General features: G+C 33.5%; 1 protein-coding gene across 22 annotated transcripts in view; it reads right to left on the bottom strand.

The window, feature by feature from the left end:
• Positions 1–26,568, bottom strand: part of RAPGEF6 (Rap guanine nucleotide exchange factor 6) — a 242,046-nt gene that overhangs the window by 72,870 nt on the left and 142,608 nt on the right. For 11 of the 22 annotated variants that reach the window (XM_031953075.1, XM_031953077.1, XM_031953079.1 and 8 more), the window contains 4 exons: positions 21,941–22,141; positions 20,532–20,640; positions 10,922–11,165; positions 2,974–2,985 (listed from right to left, as the gene is read on the bottom strand). In XM_031953075.1, the coding sequence (XP_031808935.1) occupies positions 2,974–2,985; positions 10,922–11,165; positions 20,532–20,640; positions 21,941–22,141 (566 nt within the window). The remainder of the gene's footprint in view (positions 1–2,973; positions 2,986–10,921; positions 11,166–20,531; positions 20,641–21,940; positions 22,142–26,568) is intronic. The other 11 variants (XM_031953069.1, XM_031953083.1, XM_031953081.1 and 8 more) reach the window with 1 other exon arrangement.

The following is a 26,568-nucleotide window of genomic DNA, read 5'->3' on the forward strand; positions in this document are numbered from 1 at the left end:
CTCCTTTTGCTTCCAGACAAGATCCCAGAATATTGTCTATCTTAGAGCAAAATTACCAACTGTTGGAATTTTCACACTAGGAACTTCCTTTACTCATGAACAAGACCAAAAAAGGGGCATTCAGTGAAGGATTTATGGAAGAAGCTCAGATCTGAGCCTAAAAGGATCTTGGATTCTCAAAGACATAGATGAACAAGTATGTTTTTGACAGGAAGACAGTTTGTACCAGAAGAGAGAATACTGAGTTGAGAAAACACTTAGCATTCCAAGATTTTCCAGTACACAGAGTTCCCAATAATTATAATATTAAATAAAACTGCAAAAGTCAGTAGAAACGAGAAGGTAATGAACACAAATGCCAAGCTAAGGCATTTGAAAATTATCTCTGAGACAAAAGGAAAACACTTAATTTTTTTTTTTTTAATAAGGGCTAACAAAGTCAAAAATCCTTAGGAAAATTATTTTTATCAACTCTGTGAAGGATGGATTGAAGAAGAGACTAATTTTAAAAACTTAAAAGAATTTATTCCTTCTCTCTACTATCATTATTACCTTATTAGGTACCACCCAATTGCAATTGCAATTGTCTCCAATTAATTTTCTGACCATTAAGATAAAATTTTTTTATATTGCATTCAAGGTTATTCACAATCTGTTGCTACCCAATCTTTCTAGTTCTGTTTCGTATGACCTCCACTTCTCTATTTACATCTTGCCCCAAATTAACTGTACAATTCTCAATCTCATAAGTATACATTCCTCATTGACTGTTCAGCTTGCTCTTCAACTCTGACATAATTTTCCCTCTATTTCTATCCTTCAAGATAAATGCTAATCCTAAATCAAATGCAACTTCCTTGAATTTAACTGGAAATGATGCTTTTGTCTTCAGATGTTGCCTATCTTGTTTTAAATTTTCTTAATAGTTATTCTATGCCTTTGCCATATAATCACTCTAGACAGTAACTTTATTAGAGCAGAAACCACATCTTGTTTGTTTTTTGTTTGTTTGCTTTTCCAATACATAGAAGAGTATTTTGAATGTACATTTTTGACTAATCATGATTTGTTTGGTATAAATAAGTTCAAGGAGAAAAAATTTTCCTTTCAGTGCAGATCAGGATCTTCTTTAGAGCTTATCCACCTATCTGTGCAGGGGTATGAAAATTCAAATAGAACAAAACACAATTGGAACATATCACAGGTAGGACTTCAAGTAAAGACTAAAGTCTTTTTGACTCCAAGTCTAGATCTCTAGCCACTACTTAGAACTCTTCATGTCTTGTACATAACAGGAATTAAGTATTGGTGAATTTATTTGAATATAGGATTACTGACTAGACTATCAAAAGATATGTAATTATTTAGTCCCCATACACTTGCCACATAATCCAGAGGATTTTACTCAAGGAAAGAATCTAATCTAATCTAAAGTCAGTCCCTTTTACATAATCTATCTGATGCCTCTTGTATTAAGTATGCAACATGATACAGTAGAAAGAGAGAGTAGAGTTTGAATCTTATATGGCTCAAATATTTATCTGATATGACCAAGGGCAAGTGACTCAACTATGAAGAATGTTTTCTTCTTTGGCAAAACACGGAAGATCCTGGACCTGGGATGCCAGGGGAAGATAGAACTCCTGGATGAAGAAACTCTCTTTAACAATACAAAATAAGTACCTTCTCTGAAACAGTGTTTTAAAAAAGGTGCCTCCAACACTGAGAAGGCAAGTGATTTGCGCTCGGGGCATGAGAATGAGTCAGAGGGATGACAAGTCCAGGTCTTCCTGGTTTTAAAGCCAGCTTTCTATCCATGCTACTACCCTGTCTATCTAAAATACAGAAAATAATTAAAAGGGAAAAAAAAGGAGTGGTCCCACTGCCTGACCACATTTAAATATTATTTGTAAGTTATGGGTGCACCAACAACTTGAAAGCATTCCATAAAAGCAACCATCCCAGGAATGAGTGAAAGAACTTTGGAACTAATTGGCCTGATAAAGAAAAGTCAACATACTATCTTCTAGTATTTGCAGTACCATATATCATTTGGAAGAGTTAGATTTATTTTGCTTAGTCAAAGAGGCAGAACTGGGAATAATGGGTATGAAGGGAATAAAATCAAGGTCAAGGTAAACAAAAATGTCCTAAAATTGTGAGTCAGGAAAAAACAAAATGACCTTTATAATGAATGCTATACATGATCTACAGGCTTGGGGACCTGTTTACTGATTGACTGACTAGGCTTAAGAGACTTATTAGGACATGTGGCATAATTAGAAATTAAAGGCCCAAGAGTCATAAGGTAAGTCATAAGTCATAACATAGAAAACATGAAGAAGAATGCAGGTATTATAGGGGGGAAAAATCCCTCCTTCCTTCAATGACTGTCCAACAGCACTAAGGCATGCCTTTGGTGACATAAAGAACCCCATCTAAGCCATTACCAAGAAGTATACCTCTTTAGAAGTGACAGATATCTCACTGAAGGCTGCTGTTGCTAACAAAAACAATGCATAGGGAACTGAGGATTCTGCAGAGATGTACTCATCACTCTATTGTTTATCTTTGTTAAATGTCTGCATTTATTCCTGCTGTTATTATTATCTGGTAAGAGGTTTTGGGAGATGTTGTTTTTTGTCATCTGCCTCACTGACTCAAACTTGCCAAATCCTGACCTGTATGGGAACAGACTGCAGCCAGCTCAAAAAAGGTTACCAAATGGAGGTTCTTGCCCATCAATAGATTTTGATTTCAATAAAAATCTGAATATTTTTAGGAGATATTAGAAGAAGGGATTCCCAAGTTCCAATCAAACTAAATAGCCTCTGAGGTCCTTTTAATTCTGCAATTAGATATACAAACCATGCCATGAGATAAACGAAATTATATTCTAGTGGCAAAGCATCCATGCTAGTTAGAAAGCTATGCTGTTAGGCCCCCTCTAAAAAGAATTATGTCGTTTCTTACCCAAAAATTCTCCTGAAAAGGGAATGCAGGAATAAAAACAAGACATTGTTGAATACACAATGTTCTAATACTAAATTTACTCTGAATAATAAATATACCTAAAAACAGAAAGAGGTCCACAAGGGTACAACTGAAAACAAAAGCACAATACTATAAACATGGAAAGGCAATTATATTGTAAATTAATGAGGTAATAAGAAAAAAGGGGGGGGACAGTTCCTACTAAAAGGCAGCATGTTCTCAGAACCTTAAAATATTACTTTGAATAAATTATAACTTACACATTTGTACAATTTTTGTAATAGTTAAATATGGCAATGGGAAACAAAGGCTTCCTTTAAAGAGCTAAAAAAAAATAATGAAATTCAACTGGAAGAACAAAAGATCAAAATTATGAAGGGAAATAATAGAAAACAAATGAGAAGGAAGAAAAGTCTAGCAATATCAAATCAAAAAATAGTAATTATCAAAACAATGCTAATTAAACAATAGAAAAATTCATCAGTAAAACATATTAGTAAAATACAACACACCTAAGCAAAGGAACTTAGAAGCCTAGTATTTGATATACCCAAATACCCTAGTATTTGATATACCTAGTCATAGCTATTAGGGTAAGGATTTGATATTTGACATAAACTGTTGAGAAAATGGGAAACTGAACACCTATTATACAGCACAGGACTTTAAACTTTATCCACTAGTCCAAGTCTTTTTGTCGAAGAAATTATTGTGACCTCAGATATACAGACATATGAAAGAGGTACACATATCAAACATTTACTGGTAAAAAGCATAATTTCATAACCCCCATATTCAGTTAAATGACTTCTATGGAGTTGTGATCCACAGTATAAGAAACTGGGTCACAGAATATGGGATTATACCAATGCCTTACACCATATGTCAATATAAGTTCCAAATGGGTACATAACATACACATGCATGTATATGCACATGTGTATATAAACAGTCACATCATAAACAAATTAGAAGAATAAAATAAATTTTAAAAAATAAATTACCATATAGATGATGAAAGGAAAATATTAAGTTAAAAGATTTTGCACCAACAAATTCAAAAAGTCCCAGCTCCAAAAGTCTTTGTAAAGTTTTAAGTGCTTTACTCTCTCACATACACATAGATTCCCTTTCTCTTTACATGTACACATACACAGACGCACATACACACCCCTTTTTAAAAAGTTACTATACTTTTTTATTTGCAAAACATATGCATGGGTAATTTTTCAACATTGACCCTTGTAAAACCTTTTGTTCCCACTTTTCCCCTCCTTCCCCCCCTAGATGACAGGTAGTCTAATACATGTTAAATACGTTAAAGTATATGTTAAATATTTATACAGTTTTATGTTAAGTTATACAGTTATCTTGCTACATGAGATAAATCAGATCTCAAAACAAGGTAAAAAAAAAAAAAAAAAAAAAAAAACCTGAGAAGGAAACAAAAATGCAAGCAAACAATAACAGAAAGAGTGGAAATGCTATGTTGTGGTCCACTGTCCCCATGGTTCTCTCTCTGGGTGTAGCTGATTCTCTTCATTACTGAACAACTGGAACTGGTTTGAATCATTTCATTGTTGAAGAGAGCCCCATCCATCAAAATTGATCATCATATTGTTGTCGAAGTGTATAATGATCTCCTAGTTCTGCTCATTTCACTCAGCATCAGTTCATGTAAGTCTCTCCAGGCCTTTCTGAAATCATCCTGCTGATCATTTCTTACAGAACAATAATATTACATAACATTCACATACTACAATTTATTCAGCCATTTTCCAATTGATGGGCATCCAGTCAATTGCCAGTTTCTAGCCACTACAAAAAGGGCTGCCACAAACATTTGTGCACATATAGGTCCCTTTCCCTTCTTTAATATCTCTTTGAGATATAAGGCCAGTAGTAACACTGCTAGATTAAAGTTTGATAACTTTTTGAGTATAGTTCCAAATTGTTCTCCAGAATGGTTGGATCTGTTCACAGTTCCACCAACAATGCATCAGTGTCACAGTTTCCCCCAACCCCTTCAATATTCAGCATTATCTTTTCCTATCATCTTAGCCAATCTGACAGGTGTGTAGTGGTATCTCAGAGTTATCTTAATTTGCATTTCTCTAATCAATAATGATTTGGAACACCTATTCATACAGGCAGAAATAGTTTCAATTTCATCATTTGAAAATTGTCTGTTCATACCCTTTGACCATTTATCAATTGAACAATGGCTTGATTTCTTATAAATTTGAGTCAATTCTCTATATACTTTGGAAATGAGGTTTTTTTCAGAACCTTTGACTGTAAATATATTTTCCCAGTTTATTGCTTTCCTTCTAATCTTGTCTGCATTAGTTGTTTGTACAAACTTTTTAACTTGACATAATCAATATTTTCTATTTTGTGATCAATAATGATCTCTAGTTCTTCTTCGGTCACAAATTCCTTCCTCCTCCACAGGTCTGAGAGGTGAATTATCCTATATTCTTCTAATTTATTTATAACCTCATTCTTTATGGCTAGATCATGAATCCATTTTGACCTTATCTTGGTGTATGGTGTTAATAACACACACCTTTTTAAAAACGAAATATGACAAATCATTCTACAATTGATAAATTTGACCATTATCAAAGAATATGTACAGGCAATTTTCAGACAAAAAACAAAAAAACAAAAATATACATACATAAAAAATGTATAAATCACTATTGATTAGAAAAATGAAAAAAATCAAAACAACTCTTAAGTACCAGCTCACACCTAATTGGCTAGTATGACAGAAAAGGAAAGTGATCAAGGTTGCAAGGAAGATGGGACACTAATGTATTGTTGGTGAAATTGTGAATTGATTCAAACGTTCTGGAAAGTAATTTGGAACTATGCCTAAAAAAGTTATTAAAATGTTCTGATTCAGCAATATCTACACTGCTAGGACTAATAGGTTGTATCCCAAAGCGATCAAAGAAAAAGGAAAAAGACTTATCCATACTAGAATTGGAAACTGAGAAGATATCCATCAACTGGGGACTTAGGCAAACCAGTTTTGGTATATGATTGTGAAGGGGTAGGATTGTGCTACATGAAATGATGAAAGGATACTTTCAGAAAAACTTGAGAAGACTTAAATGAATTGATGCAAAGTCAAGTGAGTAGAACCAAGAGAACCTTAATAAGAGCAATATTATCTGATGAAAATTGTGACTTAGCTATTCTCAACAATATAGTGATCTAAGATAATTCCAAAGGACTAACATGGTTGAATGTTATCTACTTCCAAAGAAAGAAATGATGAAATCTGAAAGCTGATTGAAAGATTTTTTTTTTAATTTTTCTTGAGGGTTGTTTTTTTGGTCTGTATTTTCTTTCACAACATAACAACAGTAGAAATATGTTTTCCATGATTGCACATATCAAACTTCTTCCCTTCTCAATAGGTGAAGGAGGGGCAGATGGGAGAGAATTTGGAACACAATTTTCAAAAAGAATGTTGGAAAAAATTTTACAAATTAGAAAAAAAAAAAATAGGGGCAGTGAGGTGGTGCAGTGGATAGAGCACCAGCCCTGAAGTTAGGATGACCTGAGTTCAAATCTGGTCTCAGACACTTAAAATTTCCTAGCTGTGTGACCCTAGGCAAGTCACTTAACCCAACTGCCTAAGTAAAAAAACAAAAACAAATTAGAAAAAAATTTTAAAATAAAAACTCTATGTGTGTGTAAAGACACACATGTATATACATATATATAAATACCCACATGTACCCACACATATGGAACAAATTAACGTGTACAAGAATTAAAGCTAATTTCTAATTTATAAATGGTCAAAGGACATGAAGAGACAGTCCTCAAAGAAATTCAAGCTATTATCTTTATGAAAAATCTATAAATCATTAACAATTAAAGAATACAGATTAAATACTTAAGTTCTATCTCACCTATCAGTTTTGTAAAGTTAAGAAAAAAGGACAATGACAAATGGAGCTTTGGAAAAACAGGCATACTAATGCATTTGGTAGAGTTGTAATTTATTCCTCCCAGTCTGGAAAGCAATTTGGAAATTTACAAATAAGTTACTAAACTATGCAAACCCTTTAACCCAGCAATATAACTATTATATATCCCAAGTAGATAAAAGAAAAAAACAGGACCTATTTTATAAAAATATTAACAGCAGCTCTTTTTGTGGTAGGAACTGGAAATTAGAGTTACCACTGGGAAATGTTTGAATAACTTATATAGGATATGAACGTAATAGAATAATATTATATATAGGAAATCTAAAAGAAATGATAAAGGAAAAGGATTCAGAGAAGTCTAGAAAAATGTACATAAATTGTGATTGGTTTAAGTGAACAGAATTAAGAGTATAACTATATTACTGCCCCATTACTGTAAAAATAAACAATTCTATTATGAATTCTGATCAAACATGATTCCAGAGGGCTAATGATAAAAAATGTTAACACCTCTCCTGACAAGCAGATGAATTAATAATATGGAAAATGAAACACATTTTTGGAACACTGTCAATGATCATTTAAAAAATTTTTCTATTCTTATTTGTAAGAAGGTTTGGTTTTCCTTTTCTCTCAAAATTTAGAGGTGAGGGAAATGAGATAGAAGGGAGAAAAAATCCTTGATAATTGAAAAATATATACTATTTAACAGAAAGGAAAAAGAAAAAAGAAAAAAAAACAAAACCTTGTCTTCTGATCTACGACTGGTAATAACTTTGTCCCCGCCCCCTCTCGTAGGAGTTAAGAGTACGTACATTTTCATGAGAAGACACATCCCAATGGGCTAAGGTCAGGTATTTATTTATCTAGTGAAGGAAATCTTATATAGTTAAGATTTTAGCTAATGTTTATTATAAAAACACAAATCCAGCACGCTCATTTTACAACTGAGGAAACTAAGGAACCTGTGACAGAGATGAAATATCTTGCATAAGATTATATAGATTATAATTACCCAGGATTTGAACACATTTTCTTCCCGTAAGATACTGCTGCTTTCACATGAAAGACATTTGGTTGATGAAAGAGGCTAACAAATGTATTTGAGATCAAAACTAGTAATTATTTTGACAGATAATTTAACTGAATTAACTCTTCTTTTTAGAAGCTACTTGTTAAGATAGTACAACTTAAACCGGGTTTATGTTTTTTTTGCTTTGAAAATTTCCTTTTGTTTTCCTTGTTAAATTTCCATTAAGTCTGTCTTTCTCAAGCCAAACTATACTATTTATTTTGTGGGATTCAGTTTTTTAGACATTGATTGTTCAGTGCCTAATCTATTCTAAAAGAAAAGAAACAGAAGAATTAAAACAAATTTTCATCAAGCAATTGAGGTAATATTAAAGGTAAGAAAACCAAGTAGGAAACTACTACAATAGTTCAAAGGAAGAGTAATAAAGGCTGAGAATAAGAGTTGGTCACAGAAATGACAAGGCACAAATGATAAAACTGTTAGTACCAAGTTAGGACTTAATGATGTCAACATCAATCAAGAGGGAAAAAAGACTGGAGAGGAACATAAAGCATTAGAAGGGCTGAATGCTGAAGATGGATTGGATTAATTTTGTTTTGTTCTAGAGGGCAAAGCCAGGAATAATGAAGAAATTTGATAAAGAGGCAAATTAAACTCTGATAAGAGGAAAAATTTCCACAAAAAACTATCCAACACAGCATAGACTGAATTGGAAAGTACTGGCTTTCCTGAACACTGGAGTCTACAAAAAGAGATGATATGACCTCTTAGCAGTTATGTTAAAGTGCGAAATTCATCTAAGTAAAAACTAGATAGAATAAACTCTGAAGTCCCTTCCAATTCTTTGATAATGGATTCTGTGAGAAAGCCAAAAATGATTTCGATCTCAAGTATGCAGGATAACAGTGGTGACATTAACAAAACTAGTTAGAGAAGTTGCTTTTGAAATGGTAAGCTAATTTACTTTTGAGTATGATTAACTTGAGGTAGAACTCTCTCTCCCATGAGCAATCTGAAGTATAGAAATGGAATGCAGGTGGAAATTATTTATAGAATAGAGAATCACTCATTTAATTATGATAAAATCACACAGGGCCAAAAGATCAAGAATAAAGCACTGAAAAAAAAAAAAAAAAGTCAAGAAAGAATCCCCCAGAATATCCATATGCAGGGAACAGTAAAAAGAAAGATAACCAAGAGAAATAGAAAAAGAACCCAAGGCATGGGCAGATAAAATGAGTAAGGTATTGAATTTTAAGAAAAAAAGGATGGATAAAGAGGATCAAAGCTGCATAGATAATAAGGAATTAGAAAAAGCCTTTATATCTGGTGATTATCTCAGTCATGCCTTTTTTTAAAATTATTTTTTAAACACTCATTTTTAAATTTTTGAGTTCTAATTTCTCCCCCTTTCTCCTTCTTTCCCACCTTTTGAAAAGGCAATCAATATGCTACTCGTGATACATATGAAATCATGCAAACCAAATTTCCATATTTGCCATTTTACCAAAATATGGGGAGAAAAGGTCAAGAAAAATGAAGTGGAAAAAAATTTGCTTCAATCTGTACTCTGAACTCATCAGTTCTCTCTCTTACGAGTTCTTTGGAATATTCACTGATAACTGTATCAATTTGAATAACTAAATCTATCACTGTTTATTATTCTTACAGTATTTTTGCCACTGTGTAGAATATTTTACCCCTTCTGCCCCCTTCACTTTATATTCACTCACATAAGTCTTCCTAAATTATTTATGTGTGTGTCCAATCTTACATAGCACAACAAAACTGCAACACAAATGCATACCAGAACTTATCCAGGCATTCCAAAGAAAGGTCTTTTATCTGATACTGGATTCATCATGGGGAGCCTCTAGAGCTTTGTGCTTTGAGGAAAGGGAGGAGTGACACAGTCAGACTTTAGCAGCTTTGGAAAAATGGATTGAAATGAGGATAGGCTTGAGGAAGGAAGATCAATTAGAAAGCTATTATAAATAGTTTAGATAAGATGTAATGATGATTTAAATTGGGGTGATGGTTTATTTGAGTAAAAAAGGTAAAACATCAAAGAAATATTACGAAAATAGGAAAATAAAGGCTATGGTCATTGATCAGATATGTATGGAAATAAGAAATAGGTGTTGAGTATGACAATGTTGCAAATGTAGACAAATTAAGAGGGCAGTGGTATCCTCAAAAGTTAAAGAAAAATAGGGAAGAATAATGAATTTAAAGAAACGGATGGTAAATTCTATCTTGGACATATTTAGTTTGAAATGCTTAAGGGACTTCTTGAAGAATATACAAAGGGGTTGGTGATGGAATAAGAAATAACAGATGAAAAGCCAGAGTGTTTTGCACTTCTAGAATGTTTTTTTAAAAAATCTAGATAAAGGTGGCCAGCACATTGGATAAAAACTATAAGATTTCTGTGAAATTTCTAGAAATTAAATAAATAATATAAAATATAAGAAATAATATTTTCAAGAATAGCACAAAATCAAATGTGATTTACAGTAACATTAGGAATATTCACAAAGAACCAAGATCCATTAAAGAGACAGTAGGTAGCCATGTGACATGTTCAGAAAATGGAAAATATAACATCTATATGGCTATATAATTGGACAAATTTTCCAATATTTCATTTACTTCAATATATTTTTAAAATTCAAAATATATTCAAGATTAATGGTACTGTGTACACCTTTAAAATGGAAAATCAGCTCTGTGAAACATTATTATAAAAACTGAGTCACTAAAAATAGTCAGAGACATATTAACATTAAAATGTATACAACATGCCAAAGGATAGAAAATATATAAAATATTCACAAAGAATTTCTAAGAAATAAAAACTAGATTTAAACAAAATTCAAAGTATCATCATCATGCAAATTCCTATAGAACTTCAAATTGTAATTTGAATATCATTATTTACCTGAATAACTTGGGAGGCAAAATGCTGAATCGTGTTTTATCTAAAATTTTCCTGATTTTGTTTCTTCCAACTGAAACAGTGTTTGCTTTAATTTTTTTATTTCCTTTCTCCTGTGGAAACATATGTTCCATATCTCCAGGCATATCAGGGATAGAGTAGCGATTACTTTTCTTCTCAGCAATTTTGGGAATATGAGGAATACCATTTTTATCTTGCTTTGTCCTATTAATTAATTCTTTAAAAACTGTAGAAATAAAAAAAAATTAAAAAATTATGATTCTTTTTCTACTAAAAAACTCTTCTAATGACTGCAAAATCTAAGGCCAGTATTTGTTAAAACAGCTTTTTTGATATTCATCATCATCACTGACATTTTTATCATCTTCATAAATAAACCTATCACATTAAAGTTTACAAAGTACTTTTCCCTTCATTATTTATCTCATTTGACCTTCCTAAGAACCCTCCATTTTATAGATGAGTAAAGCCAGTAAGTGAATGAATGATTGGTCAAAATCACACATAGCTGATTACAATCTGAGTCAGAATTAGAATTGAAGCCTTCCTGATTGCAAAAATAGTCAGACATTTTCTACAGAATGGATTTGTACTAATGATAAATCATCAAGTCACACAATTAAAATAGAAAAGGGATGACTTTTAATTCTTATTCAAAGACTTCTAGTCTATAAAAAGTCATACAATAAAAAATGCAATTGTTATATTTAACCCAACTATGCCATTTTTTTTTTATTCATGCGTAAATTGGATTTAAGTGAGGAGAGCTACAAGAAGTCTTTGGCTTCACTCTTTCCCCTAGAACCACCACTGCCCAGTGGCAGAACAGAGTCAAGATAACGGGTGATGACTCAAGATACAGTGGATGGCCTTGGCATCTTTGATGTCTAACCAAGCTTTAAGTTCTCCCGAGTACCTGCTTCATGGCCATTGGACAAACTGTTCTTATCCATACACTCTACCAGGGGAAATCTTTACATACTTGGGGTAGACACCTCACCATAACTCACTGTAGGTTATTTGATTCAGCTCATCTGCTGAAATGATTTACCAGAGTGAGACCACTGTGCATGGTACAACTCCTTGGAGACACACATAACAGTTAGGTGAACTAGAAGAACACCAAAGGAGAAAAGCAACCCTGTAAGGGGCTTGGCAGCCCTCACCCCACACCCTACATCCTGCCCAATTATGTATAGTGAAAAATTCTAAACTACATAAGGGATAGAAGAGATGAGAAATCCCAAAGCATCAATAAACATTTATTAAATATCTACTATGTATCAGGCATTGTGGCAGGTGCTGGAAATAAGAATAAAATGAATGAAAAAATACCCATTCCCAAAGGAATTACAATTTCCATGACATGAAATTTAAAATCCTTTATATAAACAATCTCAGTGAACTCAGAATAAGAACAAAGACAGAGAAAAATCTTTGGGATATTCTGAATTGTCCATTTTTTATCAACATGCTGAGTATCAAGAAGATGATTTTAGTAGTTCTGGAAAAGAAGGGTTATTAATTATTAACTGATTACAATATTCTTGAAGAAGGGCATTTACAAATTACTTTTTAATCTCCTCCGATTGATGTTTAAAATTCTGCATAATTGTTCAGTCAAAATATTCTCACTTCTCCCCACACAGCTCTCTACTTCCAATAGTAGCTACCCATAACTGGTATGTATTTTTTCAAAGGACTTTGTGAGGGATTACTTGCTTGTAAAGTGAAGCAGCAAAGAAAAGGAAATTTCAAAAGATGAGGATGGGATTTTACACATGACTGATTAAAGATGGTGCAATGACAAAATCGTAGAATCCGGAGAAGGGTGTTAAGGGAAGTATTAAAGCAGCATACATAAATCTAGAAATCACTAGGAAATCGGTAATAACCATACTCATAAAAAACGATGAGATTGTCAAGAATGAGAATATAGAGAAGGCATATTACTAGATCTTAAGAGATACCCAATATTAGGAAAAGGTAGAAAAAAATTTAAAAAAAAAAAAAGAGGACTAAAGTAAGGTAAAGGGATATAGAAAACTATATATTATTGCATTCACATGATGTTTAGGTCAGTTTTTGCTTAACTGCTTTCTTTTTTTCCTTCTCTTTTGTATTGTTGCAAAGATCATATGACTATGATACATTCATTTAAAGCTAATCATCTAAATGTGAAAATATGTATAGAAGAATTACACATGTTTAACATATATAGGATTACATGCTGTCTAGAGGAGGAGGTTGGGGGAAAGGGAGGAAGGAAAAACTGGAACACTAGGTTTTGTAAGAATCAATGTTAAAAACTAAACTTTCCATATATTTTGAAAATAAAAAGCTAGAGACGTCCAAGGGCGGAGTCAAGATGGCAGAGAGGACACACCAGTTTCTCTCTGACCTTCTCCTACAATCCTCAGACTAATTAGCAAAGCCAGCCTCTGAATAAGTCTGAACTGGCAGAACCTACAAATATTAGGAATGTAACAAATTACCAGCAGGAGATAATTTTGAAGATCACCAGAAAAGGTCTGTTTCAATGGGGAACGGAAAGAGGCAGGTCAAGTGCAAACAGGCTGAGAACAGATGCCAGTGCAGACAGCACAGAGTCCTGGGGTGGTGTGGACTCCGAAGAGCAGTACAGACTCCAGGTGGCAGAGAAACTATGGGGAGGAATCTACTACAGCAATGTTGGCTACTCTGCCCTGGTTGCAAGCCAGGAGATCAGCAGAGAAGTTAGAAAATACCCAATACAAACACAAAAGGTAAAGAGTAAACCCTGAAAAGCCAGAATCTCACCGGACTTGGCCATGTCCACCCAGCACTGAGAGTGAGTTAGCCCTGAACCAGCGCAGCTGCTTTTAGAGGAAGCTTGGAAAACCTCCCCGGCCCTAAAATCAAACCTTACCTTTTTTTTTTTTTTTTTAAATGAGTAAAAAAGCAAAGAGAATTCTAACAATAGAGAGTTTTTATGGTGAAAGAGAAGAACAGATTTCACACTCTGAGAAGACTAAAAGCAGACTGTCTCGAGATAAAGCCCCAAAAGGTGATATAACCTGGTCGCTATTATACAAGGCTCTCCTAGAAGAAATTTAAAAGGATTTTTAAAAAGAGCTAGAAGAAAAATAGGGAAAGGAAAGGAAAACTTTGCAAGAGGGTTTGGAAAAGGCATATAACTCATTAAAAGATAGATTTGATAAAATAGAAAAAGAAAACAACTCCCAGAAAAACACAATTTGTGAAACAGAAAAGAAAATAACTCTAAAAAAAACAGAATTTGCAAAATGAAAAAAAAACCAATAGAACAAAACAACTCATTTAAAAATTCAATTGGACAAATACAAAAAGAAGTAAAAAAAAAAAAAAAAAGTAAATAAAAAAATAATTCACTAAAATTCAGAACTGAACAAATGGAAATGAATGACTAAGTGAGACAACATCAGTCAAGCAAAGCCAAAAAAAATGAAAAAATAGAAAAAAAAATGTGAAATACCTAATTGGGAAAACTACTGACCTGGAAAATAGATCTAGCAGAGACAGTCTAAGGATTATTGGACTCCCTGAAAACTATGATAAAAAAAAGAGCCTACACACTATTTTTCAGGAAATCATCAAAGAAAACTGCCTAGATGTCACAGAATCAGAAGATTGAAAGAATTCACCAAACACTTCCTGAAATAGAACCCAAAATTAAAACCCCAAGGAATATTGTGGCTACATTTCATAACTATTGGACCAAGGAAAAAAAATATTAAGGATTATTAAAAATTTAAGGATTACCTAGGACATAGCAGCTTCCACTTTAAAGGATCAAAGGGGCTGAAATCTGATATTATTAAAGACAAAGAAACTTGGAATGCAGCCAAGAATAAATTACCCTGCTAAACTAAGCATTTTCTTTCAGGGAAGAAGATGGACATTCAATGAAACAAGTGGATTCCATTTATTTCTGATGAAAAGACTAGAGCTAAACAAAAAATATGACCTCCAAATACAGAACTCGAGAACAGAACTCAAGAAAAGCATAAAAAAGTAAAAAGGCAAGAACTCTTGAGAACTGTATTTCTATTAGGGGAATACATAAGAGAGTGCATGTATAATCTGATTTTACTGTTATAATATAAAAAAAGAAACTAGAGGTAGAAAGGGAATGTACCCCAAAAAAAGGGAAAGTGGAGGTAAAATGAGGGAAATTACATCTCAGGAAGAGGCAAATTGAGGGAAAGAATAGAGGGTGATGAACATTGTGTGAATCTTACGCTCATCAGATCTGGCTCAAAGAAAGAATATTAGACATATTTAGTTTGACCGAGAAACTTCTCTCCCTTTATAGAAACGTGGGAGGGGAAAGGGGAAAATGGAAGTGATAGGCTAAATAGAAGGGAAAACAGAAATAGTAGGGGAAAGGGGGAGGGTGTCTAAAGGGGAGGCCTCCTTGAGGAAAGTAGTGTGCGTAAATAAAATACTGAGGAGGAGGGAAAAGGGAAAAGGAAAGAGAAAAGCATAATTAGGGGTTAATAAGATCACAAGAAAAACAGAATTGGTAGTTTTAACCATAAATGTGAATGGGGTGAACTCTCCCATAAAGTGGAAGTGGATAGCAGACTGGATTAAAAGCCAGAATCCCAGAATATGTTTGTTTACAAGAAACATATTTAAAGCAGGGCGATACATACAAAGTATAGGTAAAAGTCTGGAGCAGAATTTATTGTACTTCAGGTGAAGTAAAAAAAGCAGGGGCAACCAATCTGATCTCAGATCAAGCAGAGACATAAACTGATCTAATTAAAAGAGATAAGGAAGGAAACTATATCTTGCTAAAGGGTACCATAGATAAGGAAGCAATATCAATATTAAACATATATGCACAAAGTCGTGTAGTATCTAAATTTCTGAAGAAGTTAAGAGAGTTGCAAGAAGAAATAGACAGCAAAACTATAATAGTGGGAGATCTCAACCTTGCACTCTCAGAACTAGATAAATCAAACCACAAAATAAATAAGAAAGAAGTTCAAGAGTATTCAAAAGAATACTAGAAAAGTTAGGTATGATAGATTTTTGGAGAAAATTGAATGGAGACAGAAAGGAGGATACTTCTTCTCAGCAGTTCATGGAACTTATACAAAAAACTGACCATATATTAGGACATAAAAACCTCAAAATCAAATACAGAAAGGCAGAAATAGTAAATGCATTTTTTTCAGATCACAATGCAATAAAAATTACTTTCAATCAAAGGTCATGGGAAAATAGACCAAAAAGTAATTGGAAAATAAATAATCTCATTCTAAAGAATGAATGGGTGAAACAGCATAGACATAATCAATCTTTTCATGCAAGAGTATGACAATAATGAGACACATACCAAAATTTGTGGGATGCAGCCAAAGCAGTAATAAAGGGAAATTTTATATCTCTAGATGCTTACTTGCAGAAAACAGAGAAAGAGAAGATCAATAAATTAGGTTTGCAACTAAAAAAAGCTAGAAAAAGAACAAATTAAAACCCTCTAATCAAATATCAAACATGAAATTCTAAAAATAAAAAGAGATCAATAAAATTTAATCCAAAAAAATCTATTGAATTAATAAATAAAACTTAAGAGTTGGTTTTATGAAAAAACCAACAAAATAGATAAACCTTTAGTTAATTTGACTAGAAAAAGGAAAGAGGAAATTCAAATTGTTAATCTGAAAAATGAAAAGGGAGAACTTTCCACCAATGAAAAGGAAAGTAGAGCAATAATTAGGGATTACTTTGCCCAACTTTATGCTAATAAATTTGACAATCTAAGTGAAATGGAGAAATATCTACAAAAATATAGTTTGCTCAGATTAAGAGGAAATTACTTAAATAGTCCCATTTTAGAAAAAGAAATAGAACAAGATATTAATCAACTCCCTAAGACAAAATCCCCAGGACCAGATGGATTGACATGTGAATTCTACCAAACATTTAAAGAACAATTAACCCCAATACAATATAAACGATTTGAAAAAATAGGTAATGAAGGACTCCTACCAAATTTCAAATTCAACAAGACTATACAATGATCTATTCTGATGTATAGTGATTCTCTTCAACAATGAGATGATTCAAACCAGTGCCACCTGTTCAGTGATGAAGAGAGACATGTATACACAGAGAGACGAATGTGGGAACTGAGTGTGAATCACAACATAGCATTCTCTCTGTTGATGTTTCTTGCATTTTGTTTTCTTAGTTTTTTTTCTTCCTTCTTGATCTGATTTTTCTTGTGCAGCAAGATAACTGTATAAAGATGTGTGTAAATATGTGTGTGTGTGTATTGGATTTAACATATATTTTAACATATTTAACATGTACTGGACTACCTGCCAGCTAGGGGAGAGCGTAGGGAAGAGGAGAAAAGTTGGAACAAAGGTTTACAAGGGTCAATGTTGAAAAGTTACCCATGCATATGTTTTGTAAGTAAAAAGCTTTAATAAAAAAATTTTTTAAAGAAAATAAAAAGCTATTATTAAAAAAATAAAGCTAATCATATAAATATTTCTGCAATCTTTATATAGAGAGCTAAAATACCACCTTCTATGGAAGTCTTTCCTGATTCCCCTTTGATTCTAGTGCTCTATCTTCATGAACTACTTCAAATTTATCCTATGTATATGTATATATACATATACTATGTATATGTAACTTTGTATATAGTTGCTTGCATGCTATCTCCCCCATTGGACTGTGAGCTCCTTCGGATGAGGATATAACTAGCTTTCTTTATGTCCTCAGTGTTTACAATGGAATCTAGCATATGGTAGGCACTTAAATATTTGTTGAATAACCACCAGAGTTGAGAATAAAAGTGATGATAAGGAAAATCATTTTGGCAGCTTTGGAGAAAATAGAGCAAAGAGACTCTTGAAGCAGAAGACCTATTAGGAGGCCATTATGATTTAGTGGGTGAGGGTCAATGAGAACCCAACTAGCTGTCTGAGTAGAGAGCAGTTGGATGGCTTAGAGACATGGAGATAGAAATAGCAAGATCTAGAAATTGGCTAGACATTTGAAGGAAAGTGAATGCTAAGGATAATGAAACTGGGAAAACAGAAGAATGGTGACATTTGCAAGAGAATTTAGGCAAGTTCAGTAGAATAGAGCTTTACAGGAAAGAAAATGAATTCTATTTTGTACATGCTGAGTTTGCAATTTCTTTAGGATAATCATTATGATTTCCAACAGGTATTTCATGATGTGAGACTAGTGGACAGGAGAAAAACTGGAGCTGAAAATACACACACACACACACCATCTACTAGAGATGATAATTAATCCCATAAATACTAATGAGGCCACCACGAATGAGTGTGTAGGGAGAAAAGAGAAGAAGGCCCAAGCCAGAATCTTAACATACACTCAACAGTTATGGTGAGTGATTTGGATAATGAACTGGCCAAAGAGAAAGACAGAAAGTGGTTAGACAATTGGGAGAACCAAAAAAAAGTACTGTCACAAAACCTAGCAATGAAAAGATGGTCACTAATGTCATATGCATCAGAGAATTTAAGAAGAAAGGAGACAGAAAAGATCATCACATCTGGCAATTAAGACATTATTAACAACTGAAGAGAGAAGTTTTAGTGAGTGATGAGATCAGAAGTCAGATGATTAAGGACTGAAAAATGAGTTAAGGGAAACTTTAAGCCAGTGAAAACATGTTAAAATGTTTCTGGACAAGTCATTTATTGTAATGGGCTGAGGTTTGAGTTGATGCACTGAGGTCCCAAGTACGTGAGGCTAAATAGTAATTGGGCTATACTCTATTAATATACATGATTGGATAAAGAATGGTCCCTGCCCACTCTCCGTGCAAGTCCTGATGTGTTGTATAGGAAATGATGATTTTGGTGGGTGGAGGCAGAGAGAGACAGGAAGAGAAGCTGGGAGAGATTGGGCCTGGGTTCGATACTCCTAGCTGCTGGTCGTGTGACTGCTGGTCTAGCTAGCTTCTTGACTCAGCTGCACACATTGCTATTGCCGATTCTCTTCCACCTCCGATCCTTCTTCACTGAGAATAAAGACTGATGATTTTCCCCTAACCTGAATTCCTGACTCCTGCTGATTTAAAAATACGCGATCTTCACAATTTATCTTATTTTTCTATCTGTATGCTGAGAATATTTCACTAGATAAACTCTAATGATCTTTCCAACTTGGGCATTCTATGAATTTTAAGATATATATGCTATAGGCTTTGCAAAGTAGGAGACATCATCTGAACATAATACTATTCTTTAACCTTTAAATAAAATTTTATATTTCTCCAAATCCTATCATATGTTTAAATATGATTATGCACTCTGGCTCTTTTTTGTTTAAATGCAAGTAGTTTAGTGTGAGATGAAATACAAGGACATTAAAAGTATATTAGAGCATATTTTTTGTTTACTCATCTTCAAATAAATGGCATTGCCTAAGATGATATAATCTACATAGAAAATTTTAATTATACATATGCACACATATTGAGTATATGATTATGTGTAAAATATGCTTGATTACATTCTGGTGCAATAGAAAGAGCAGTACATTACTCAAAGCCATAGATATAAGATGATTTAGCTCACAGAGCATGCTTTATTTTAGCCTTAGGCTAGCTATTTTACCCCTATTTTTTTCCCCATATCAGGAAAGAAATATCTCCTATACATCCTCTAAAAATGAAATCAAAGCTATAAAGTACATTTATCTTCTCTACTTGGATATAGGGAGGTTTTGTCAGGGACAAAAGGAAAAAGAGATTTTATAAAAAGAATGTCATGAAAGCCAAGAAGAGATTCCTGGGAAGCATCACAAGAGACACTCCCTCAACAATGATAAATTAATATTCATTAATAATCACTTCTGTGTTAAGTCAATCAACTGGTTCTATAGCTTCCTATTTTCTAACTCTCATAGAAATAGCATGAAAAACTTGAATATTTTGCTGAAATCTCAGGAAAATACAGCAGTATTCCTCTGACATAACAGTCCATTAAGTATCAAGAAAGAAAAAAAAGTAAACTCTTAGTGATCATCATTTTCTTCTCTAGATGTTCAAAAAAAAATCATGCCTTAAAAAACAATTCAATCTAGAAATTTTGTGCAGAATAATCTCTTCCCTTTCCTGAAAATAAAGCTATTTGGCACAAATTGTGTTACATGCCTCTTATTCTTTAGAACTGTTGTAAGATCACTCAGGGATCAATCACAGAGTGGTTCAGCATTTACAAACGCACATTTCAGAATCTGTAGAAGTAGAGCATTTAAGAATGGTCGCTTGACTATGGAAAGCATATATCTAGGACTTTTCTTGGGATTCCTTTCTTATCTTGGGCTTTTGATCCTCTATTAATATTATTTTCTAGGTATTTTGTAGTAGCCTAAAGACTATTCTCCTTGTCAGAGAAACCAGAAAGCACTGCCTTTTCACTGCTATCTAATACAAATGTTCTGTTTAGATCAAACAGAGGTTCTGTCCTTTTTAAATTCTTTTTTTAAAAGTAGCTTTTAAAAAAAAAATCCTCTTCTCTGTATTGAGAAATGTTTTCAAAATAGTTCTTTATGCAACAAAACTCACCAAAGATGTTGGTCTTTATAGTTAGAGAGAGATGAGTATTATTCTTTAATATTTCAAGAGCGTTCCCCAATGTAATGTTCTCAAAATTTTGTCCATTAACTTCCATTATCTTAAAGGAAAAACAATGTATTAGTAACCAAATGAAAAGAAAACTACATTAATAAATGCTAACAACTAAGCATAATAAACTTTGTTACTGTATATTTCTGTTAATACATGAGAGCAAGGTAACAGTGAAAAAAGTGCTGAACACGGAATTTGGAAGACTCAAATTCAAAGATAACCTCAGAAATGTACTAACTGTAACAACTTGTCTGCCTTAGTTTACTAATCTTAAAATGAAAAAAATAATAGTACTTACATCTCAAGGGTGTTGTGAGGATAAAATCAATTAAATACTTGCAAAGTGCTTTAACAATCCATTAGATATAAAAGATATTATTATATATTTTTCTTTTTTTTTTTTTCTTCTTTTGGCTGAGGCAATTGGGGTTAAGTGAATTGCCCAGGATCACACACCCAGGAAGTGTTAAGTGTCTGAAGCCAGATCTCAACTCAGGTCCTCCTGACTTGAGGACTGGTGCTCTATCCACTGTGCCACCTAGCTATCCATATTATTAAATATTTTCAAAGAAATAACTAACATTTAAAAGAATTATAATAGATTTATAAGTAATATAAACTTGGAATCCTGTCTCAGATCCCTCAAAGCAAATGAGTCTGGGAGATACTTAACATTTCTCAGCTTCCATTTCCTCATAAGTAAAAGGGGAATAAGAGTTCCTGTCGCACAGGATCATTATTAGGATCAAAGGAAATAATGTGCATAGCATTATGTTATAAATGTTAGCTATTACTGTTATTACTAAATATAAATATTTAATTTAGTTGTCTTACTCCAAAGGAGCAGTAGTAGAAGTTTTTTTAATCAACATTGGTCCTGTTATCAAAGTATCCATGAATGGGTCCCACAGGATTCCATCTTTTTCATGTGGCCACACGGAAAACCATTGATTTGTACTGCCATACTATTGAAGCAGTTGGCTGGACATTCTTTTTTAAAACATAAAACTGTCAATAGTTTTGAAATGATAATAAAAATTTTACTAACAAATTGTTTAAGGGTAGAAGGAATAGGGAGAAGGAAGGAGAGAAAAAAAGAAAGAGAGGGAGGGAGGAAGAAAAAAAGGATGGTGAATGAAGAAATAGCAAGATAAAGGATAATAGCAAAAAAGATCAAACAATGTCAGGGATCATCTGAGTCAGAAGTATTTTCCATGTCGTTCTTTGCCACCACAACAAAATTTCTTTTAAGATAAAAGAGAATTTCACAAATCACTTTATTATACCTAAGAAAAATATATTATAAAGATTTTTGTTACTGGCAGTATTATTTATAATTTTTTTACCTGGTCACCACGTTTAAGCCCAACTTCAGCAGCTTTGCTGCCTGGTTCTACTCCTTCCACAAAAATGCCAAATCCCTCACTTCCTCCAGTAAGGCTGAAAAAAAGTGGTGATTCCCGGGAAGTCTTCTGAAAAATAATTTGCCTCCATTTAGCCTTGGCAGCACAAGCAATATTTAATAAACGGAGATGTCCTTTCATTTTCTGTAAATAAAAATAAAAAACTATGTACATTTTCCCTTATAACAAGAAAAGACTACATTGTTAAAAATACTTACAACCATAATCATTTATTAATAATCTCACCAGATCACCACTTCAGATGAAGAGGTGGCCCTTCTACTTGTCAAGGAAAACCTTTTTTCCATGTAGCCTCATTCCTATTCCTTTTCATCTTCTTTAAAAGAGTGCCAACCTTATTATAACTACTCTTTCATCTTCAATCTCTTTCTATCCACTAGCTGCCTCCTTGCTTCCTCAAAAACACTATCTCAGCTAACCTAAAAAGAGAAAAATCCTTACTTGATCCATTCATCTCTGCTAACTCTCATTTTATACCTCTTCTCTCTTTTATAGTTAAAATTCTTTGAAGAGGTGATCTAGAATCAAAAAGGAAAAAAAAGAGGGAAAATTTAATACAACTGATAATACACTGAGGAATGCTAGGGCTTTCCCACTAAGATTACATTTTCCAAAGGTTATAACCCAAAGTGAAGCACAATACTTGAAAATAGTAAAGAATTAACAAATGCTAGGGATCCTATAAAATAAAAGGCAAACAAATATGCTTAAGAATATAAGGAGAAAATAACAAATAAAGGTGAGGCTCTCTGAATCTTGTGAGCAATAATATGATGGAGTAAACATTCTCTGATTCTTATTACTCAAATCTCTCCAAAACAGAAATTATTCAGCAAAAACAAAGCAATTTTAAATGCCTCCATGATCCAGTATCTGAAAAAGGTAACCCTCTCTCCCCCAAAAAAATAAAATTCCAGGAAATCAACATTCACTCACCCTAAACTTGCTCATCATTATTCTCCTACTATATTAGCAGACCCAAGGAGATGACTGCCTTATGTGCTCCAGCATCCAGGTCCCTCTCCCTCCTTCTAGTGATCCAGCTATAGGCTATGAAAAATCTATTTAATCTTCAACAGTCAGAATGGCAGTAGCCCATAAAAAAGAAAAGCTTTTACCACAGGCCATAATTCAGAAGCACTAATATTGCAATGTTCTGAATGTCTGGTACCAAGAAAAACAGGCTCTGAACTATTAATACCAAACTAGAGACTAAAGGAAGTCAGGAGTAGTAGGTCATCCTGAGATGACACTCTTCTTATGGAGAACTAGGCAGCAATCCACCAAGCCTAAGGAAAGAACACAGCATAAGAACTGGGACCAGTTATGACCATCAAGGTCACTTGGAACAAAGACTTAGTCTGGTGAATCATGAAATGTCTAGTATGGGAGGGGAACAAAATGTTCTAAGATCCAGCCCCTAATAAAATCAAAATCTGAGGGGAGAGAGTCAAGGTGTGAATGATAAAAGGTGAAAAGTATCGTAAGATTTCAGGATGAAGAAAACTCAAAGACCTCGAACATCAATAGATAAATAAAAACGGAAAAAGAATAATGACAAAAAGAAATATGTAGATGTAGTAAAGTTTAAGCATCTAAAGGAAATAATATAAGAAAATAAAGGAAAATGATCCTACTCTTGAGACAAAGGAACCTATGAAATTTGAGGAAAACACAAAACCACAATATACTATTATTCCTGAGTGGTTTAAAGAGAAATGAGAATTATAAGAGCAGAATTTATGTCCTGCACAGCAGAAATAATGAGAACAGAAAAACATGAATTTGTACTAACAATCTGCACTTACCCAAGCAAAAAGAAAACAGATTAGGAATCCAAACATACAGAAATGAAAGATAATCTACAAGAGAAGCTAAAAATAACATTAGTTCACCATTTAAGCAAAACATACAAATCTCAAAAAAAGACAAGATATACAGGCTCTCAAGCCTTCCAAAAGAACATGACAGGACAAAAAACCCTAACGTCATGTAGGAAATGAGAGAACTAGCCAAAACTTCCGAACACAGAAAATGAAATGCCAATTGAAAAAACTCACATTTTGCCTTCAGGGTAATTAATTAATAAGCAAACAAATGAAGGGAAGGAGGACCAGGGAAGAAGGGAGGAAGGAAGGGAGGGAGAGGGAAGAAGGGAGGAAGGAAGGAAGACAACCATCTATCCCCAGACCTGGTCCCCCACAAACTAAGGCTAAAACTCCAAGACACAAAGTAGTTTAAGTAGCAATTCAATTCAGACACAAATTTTGTACACCATTAAGAGAAAGACCTTTAAACGCACACACACACAAAAAGGAGATTGAAATAATGTAAGAATATTCTGTACCTACCAAAAAAAAGGAGGAGGGGAAGGATTTAAGAGTATGGAAAAACCTGTAGCCCGGGTAACCCATTCTGGAAATCTGAGTTTAATCACATAGAACAAACAAAACAAAAGACGGACATTCAACGATAAAGAAGCATTTGAAATATTTTTAGAAAGAAAACCAGATCTAAAGAGATTATTTTCATATTAAACACCCCAAGTAAAAAAAATGTGGGGAGAAGGAATAAATACAGTAGACAAGAATAGTAAAAGCAACAGAATGATAACAGAGAGACCAATAAAAGACTTCTTTCTAAATGTTCACAAGGAGTCAGAAATAAAGGCAGAAATCTGGGAGAAGTATCATTTAAGAGGTGGTCAGGGAGCATTAAGTACATACAGATCCTAGAGACAACTTGCCTATAGATAAATGCTTAATTGCCTAAAGATGAATGCTTCTTTTGAGTGTATCTGTGTCTCTCTCTGTGTAAGAGGGGATATATAAAAGCTGGGGAAGGGAACAGGTGGATAGAGCAGAGTGAGTGATATTCTGAGTTCAAATCAAAGGTTACCAATGAGAACAATCTGAGATAATCTTTCAAGGATAATGAGGAAGAAAAAATTTCAAGTGGGGAAGAGGAAAGGAGGCCCTACTTTGGAGATGGATGGGGATTCCACAGATGAATGCTCTTGTGAATGAACAAAGATATCTGGTAAAAGGAGAGGAGGACTAGATGAGACCTCGGCAATTTGGTGCTAGAAAAAAATCTACTTGTTCTGGGAAGGAGGAGCTGGAACACCTTGGGGCAACTGTACCTTGGGAAAGAGGACAGAATGAACACAAGGACGAGCTTTCCAGGCAAATGTAGTGAGCTGCATAATCAGGGACCTGTTATGGGAGGGATCCTACTACAGAGCAGTATCCTCTTTGATATCTACAATAAATAACTGGTATTGTTCTGGAAATGATGCACAATGGAAAGGGAAATCTATAAGTCAGGCCCTACAAAGCAATAATAGAAAGCTATCTATAGGGAAGAACCTAATGGATACTTGGAAGCTTTGATAATATGAAGAATACAGATAAAAGAAAGAAAGTATACAGATAATTATAGGAACCATGAATCAAAAAATAAAGATCTAATAAGAATTATTTTTTGGAAAGGAGTACAAAAATGAAATTTAAAAGCTTATGGACTAGCTGAAGAGGAAGAAAGAAGGGGAAATATTAAACAAGAAAAAGAGTTGAAGGTTGAGAGGAAGAGAGCCAGTGGATAAAATAAAATAAAAAATTTAAGTAATTGAAAGAACATAATAGTGTTTGTGGCAGAAGCAGGAACTTCACACTGAAAAGCTTCTGCACAGAAAACATTAAGGCATCTGGGATAAGAAGAGAAGTGGCCAGGGATAGGTAGGTGGGATCTTTGTATCAAATTTGTCTGATATATAAGCATATATGACTAACAGGCATTCTAATTAAGAATCATTTATTAAAATGATCAAATGATATAAACAATTCTCAAAAGAACTGCACAATATTCAGAACCACATTTTTAAAAAAAGGTTCTAAATCACTAATAAGAGATTCTCAATTGAAAATGATCTTAAAGCTTCACCTCACTCTCTGCAAACTGACAAAAATGACAAAAAATGGAGGAGTTGCAAAAAGATAGGTGATAATACATTATTAGTTCAGCTATGTACTGGATTCTATGATTTACTCATTCTATGAAAAGCAATTTGAAATACTACTACCAAAGTGACTAAAATATCCTTACACTCTGAACTTCATTTACCAAGTTTTTAGCCCAGTGAAGCCATTGATAAAAACAAAGTTCCTATATACTCCACAATGTTAATAAGCAGCACTTTTTATAATAGCTAAGAAGTGGAAACAAGTACACACCCATCAACTGGGGAATGGCTAACCAAACTATTACTTGAATGTAATGGGATATGTAAGAAATGATGTATGAGGAATATAAAGAAATAGGGAATGATTTTTTGATTTTTATGAATTGATAGAGTCAAGAGTCAAGAAAACAATATACATAGTAACTACAACAATGTAAATGGAAAGATCATACACACACACACACACACACACACACACACACCCCCCAAAGTAAATGTAATACCATTAAAAAGATCAAGTGGGACTCAGACGAAGAGATATGCAAGGAACACCCCCAACCTCTACTCCTTAGTGGAAGTGGGAAGTCCA

Source organism: Sarcophilus harrisii, chromosome 2, assembly GCF_902635505.1.
Source record: "Sarcophilus harrisii chromosome 2, mSarHar1.11, whole genome shotgun sequence".
Classification (NCBI taxonomy): domain Eukaryota; kingdom Metazoa; phylum Chordata; class Mammalia; order Dasyuromorphia; family Dasyuridae; genus Sarcophilus; species Sarcophilus harrisii.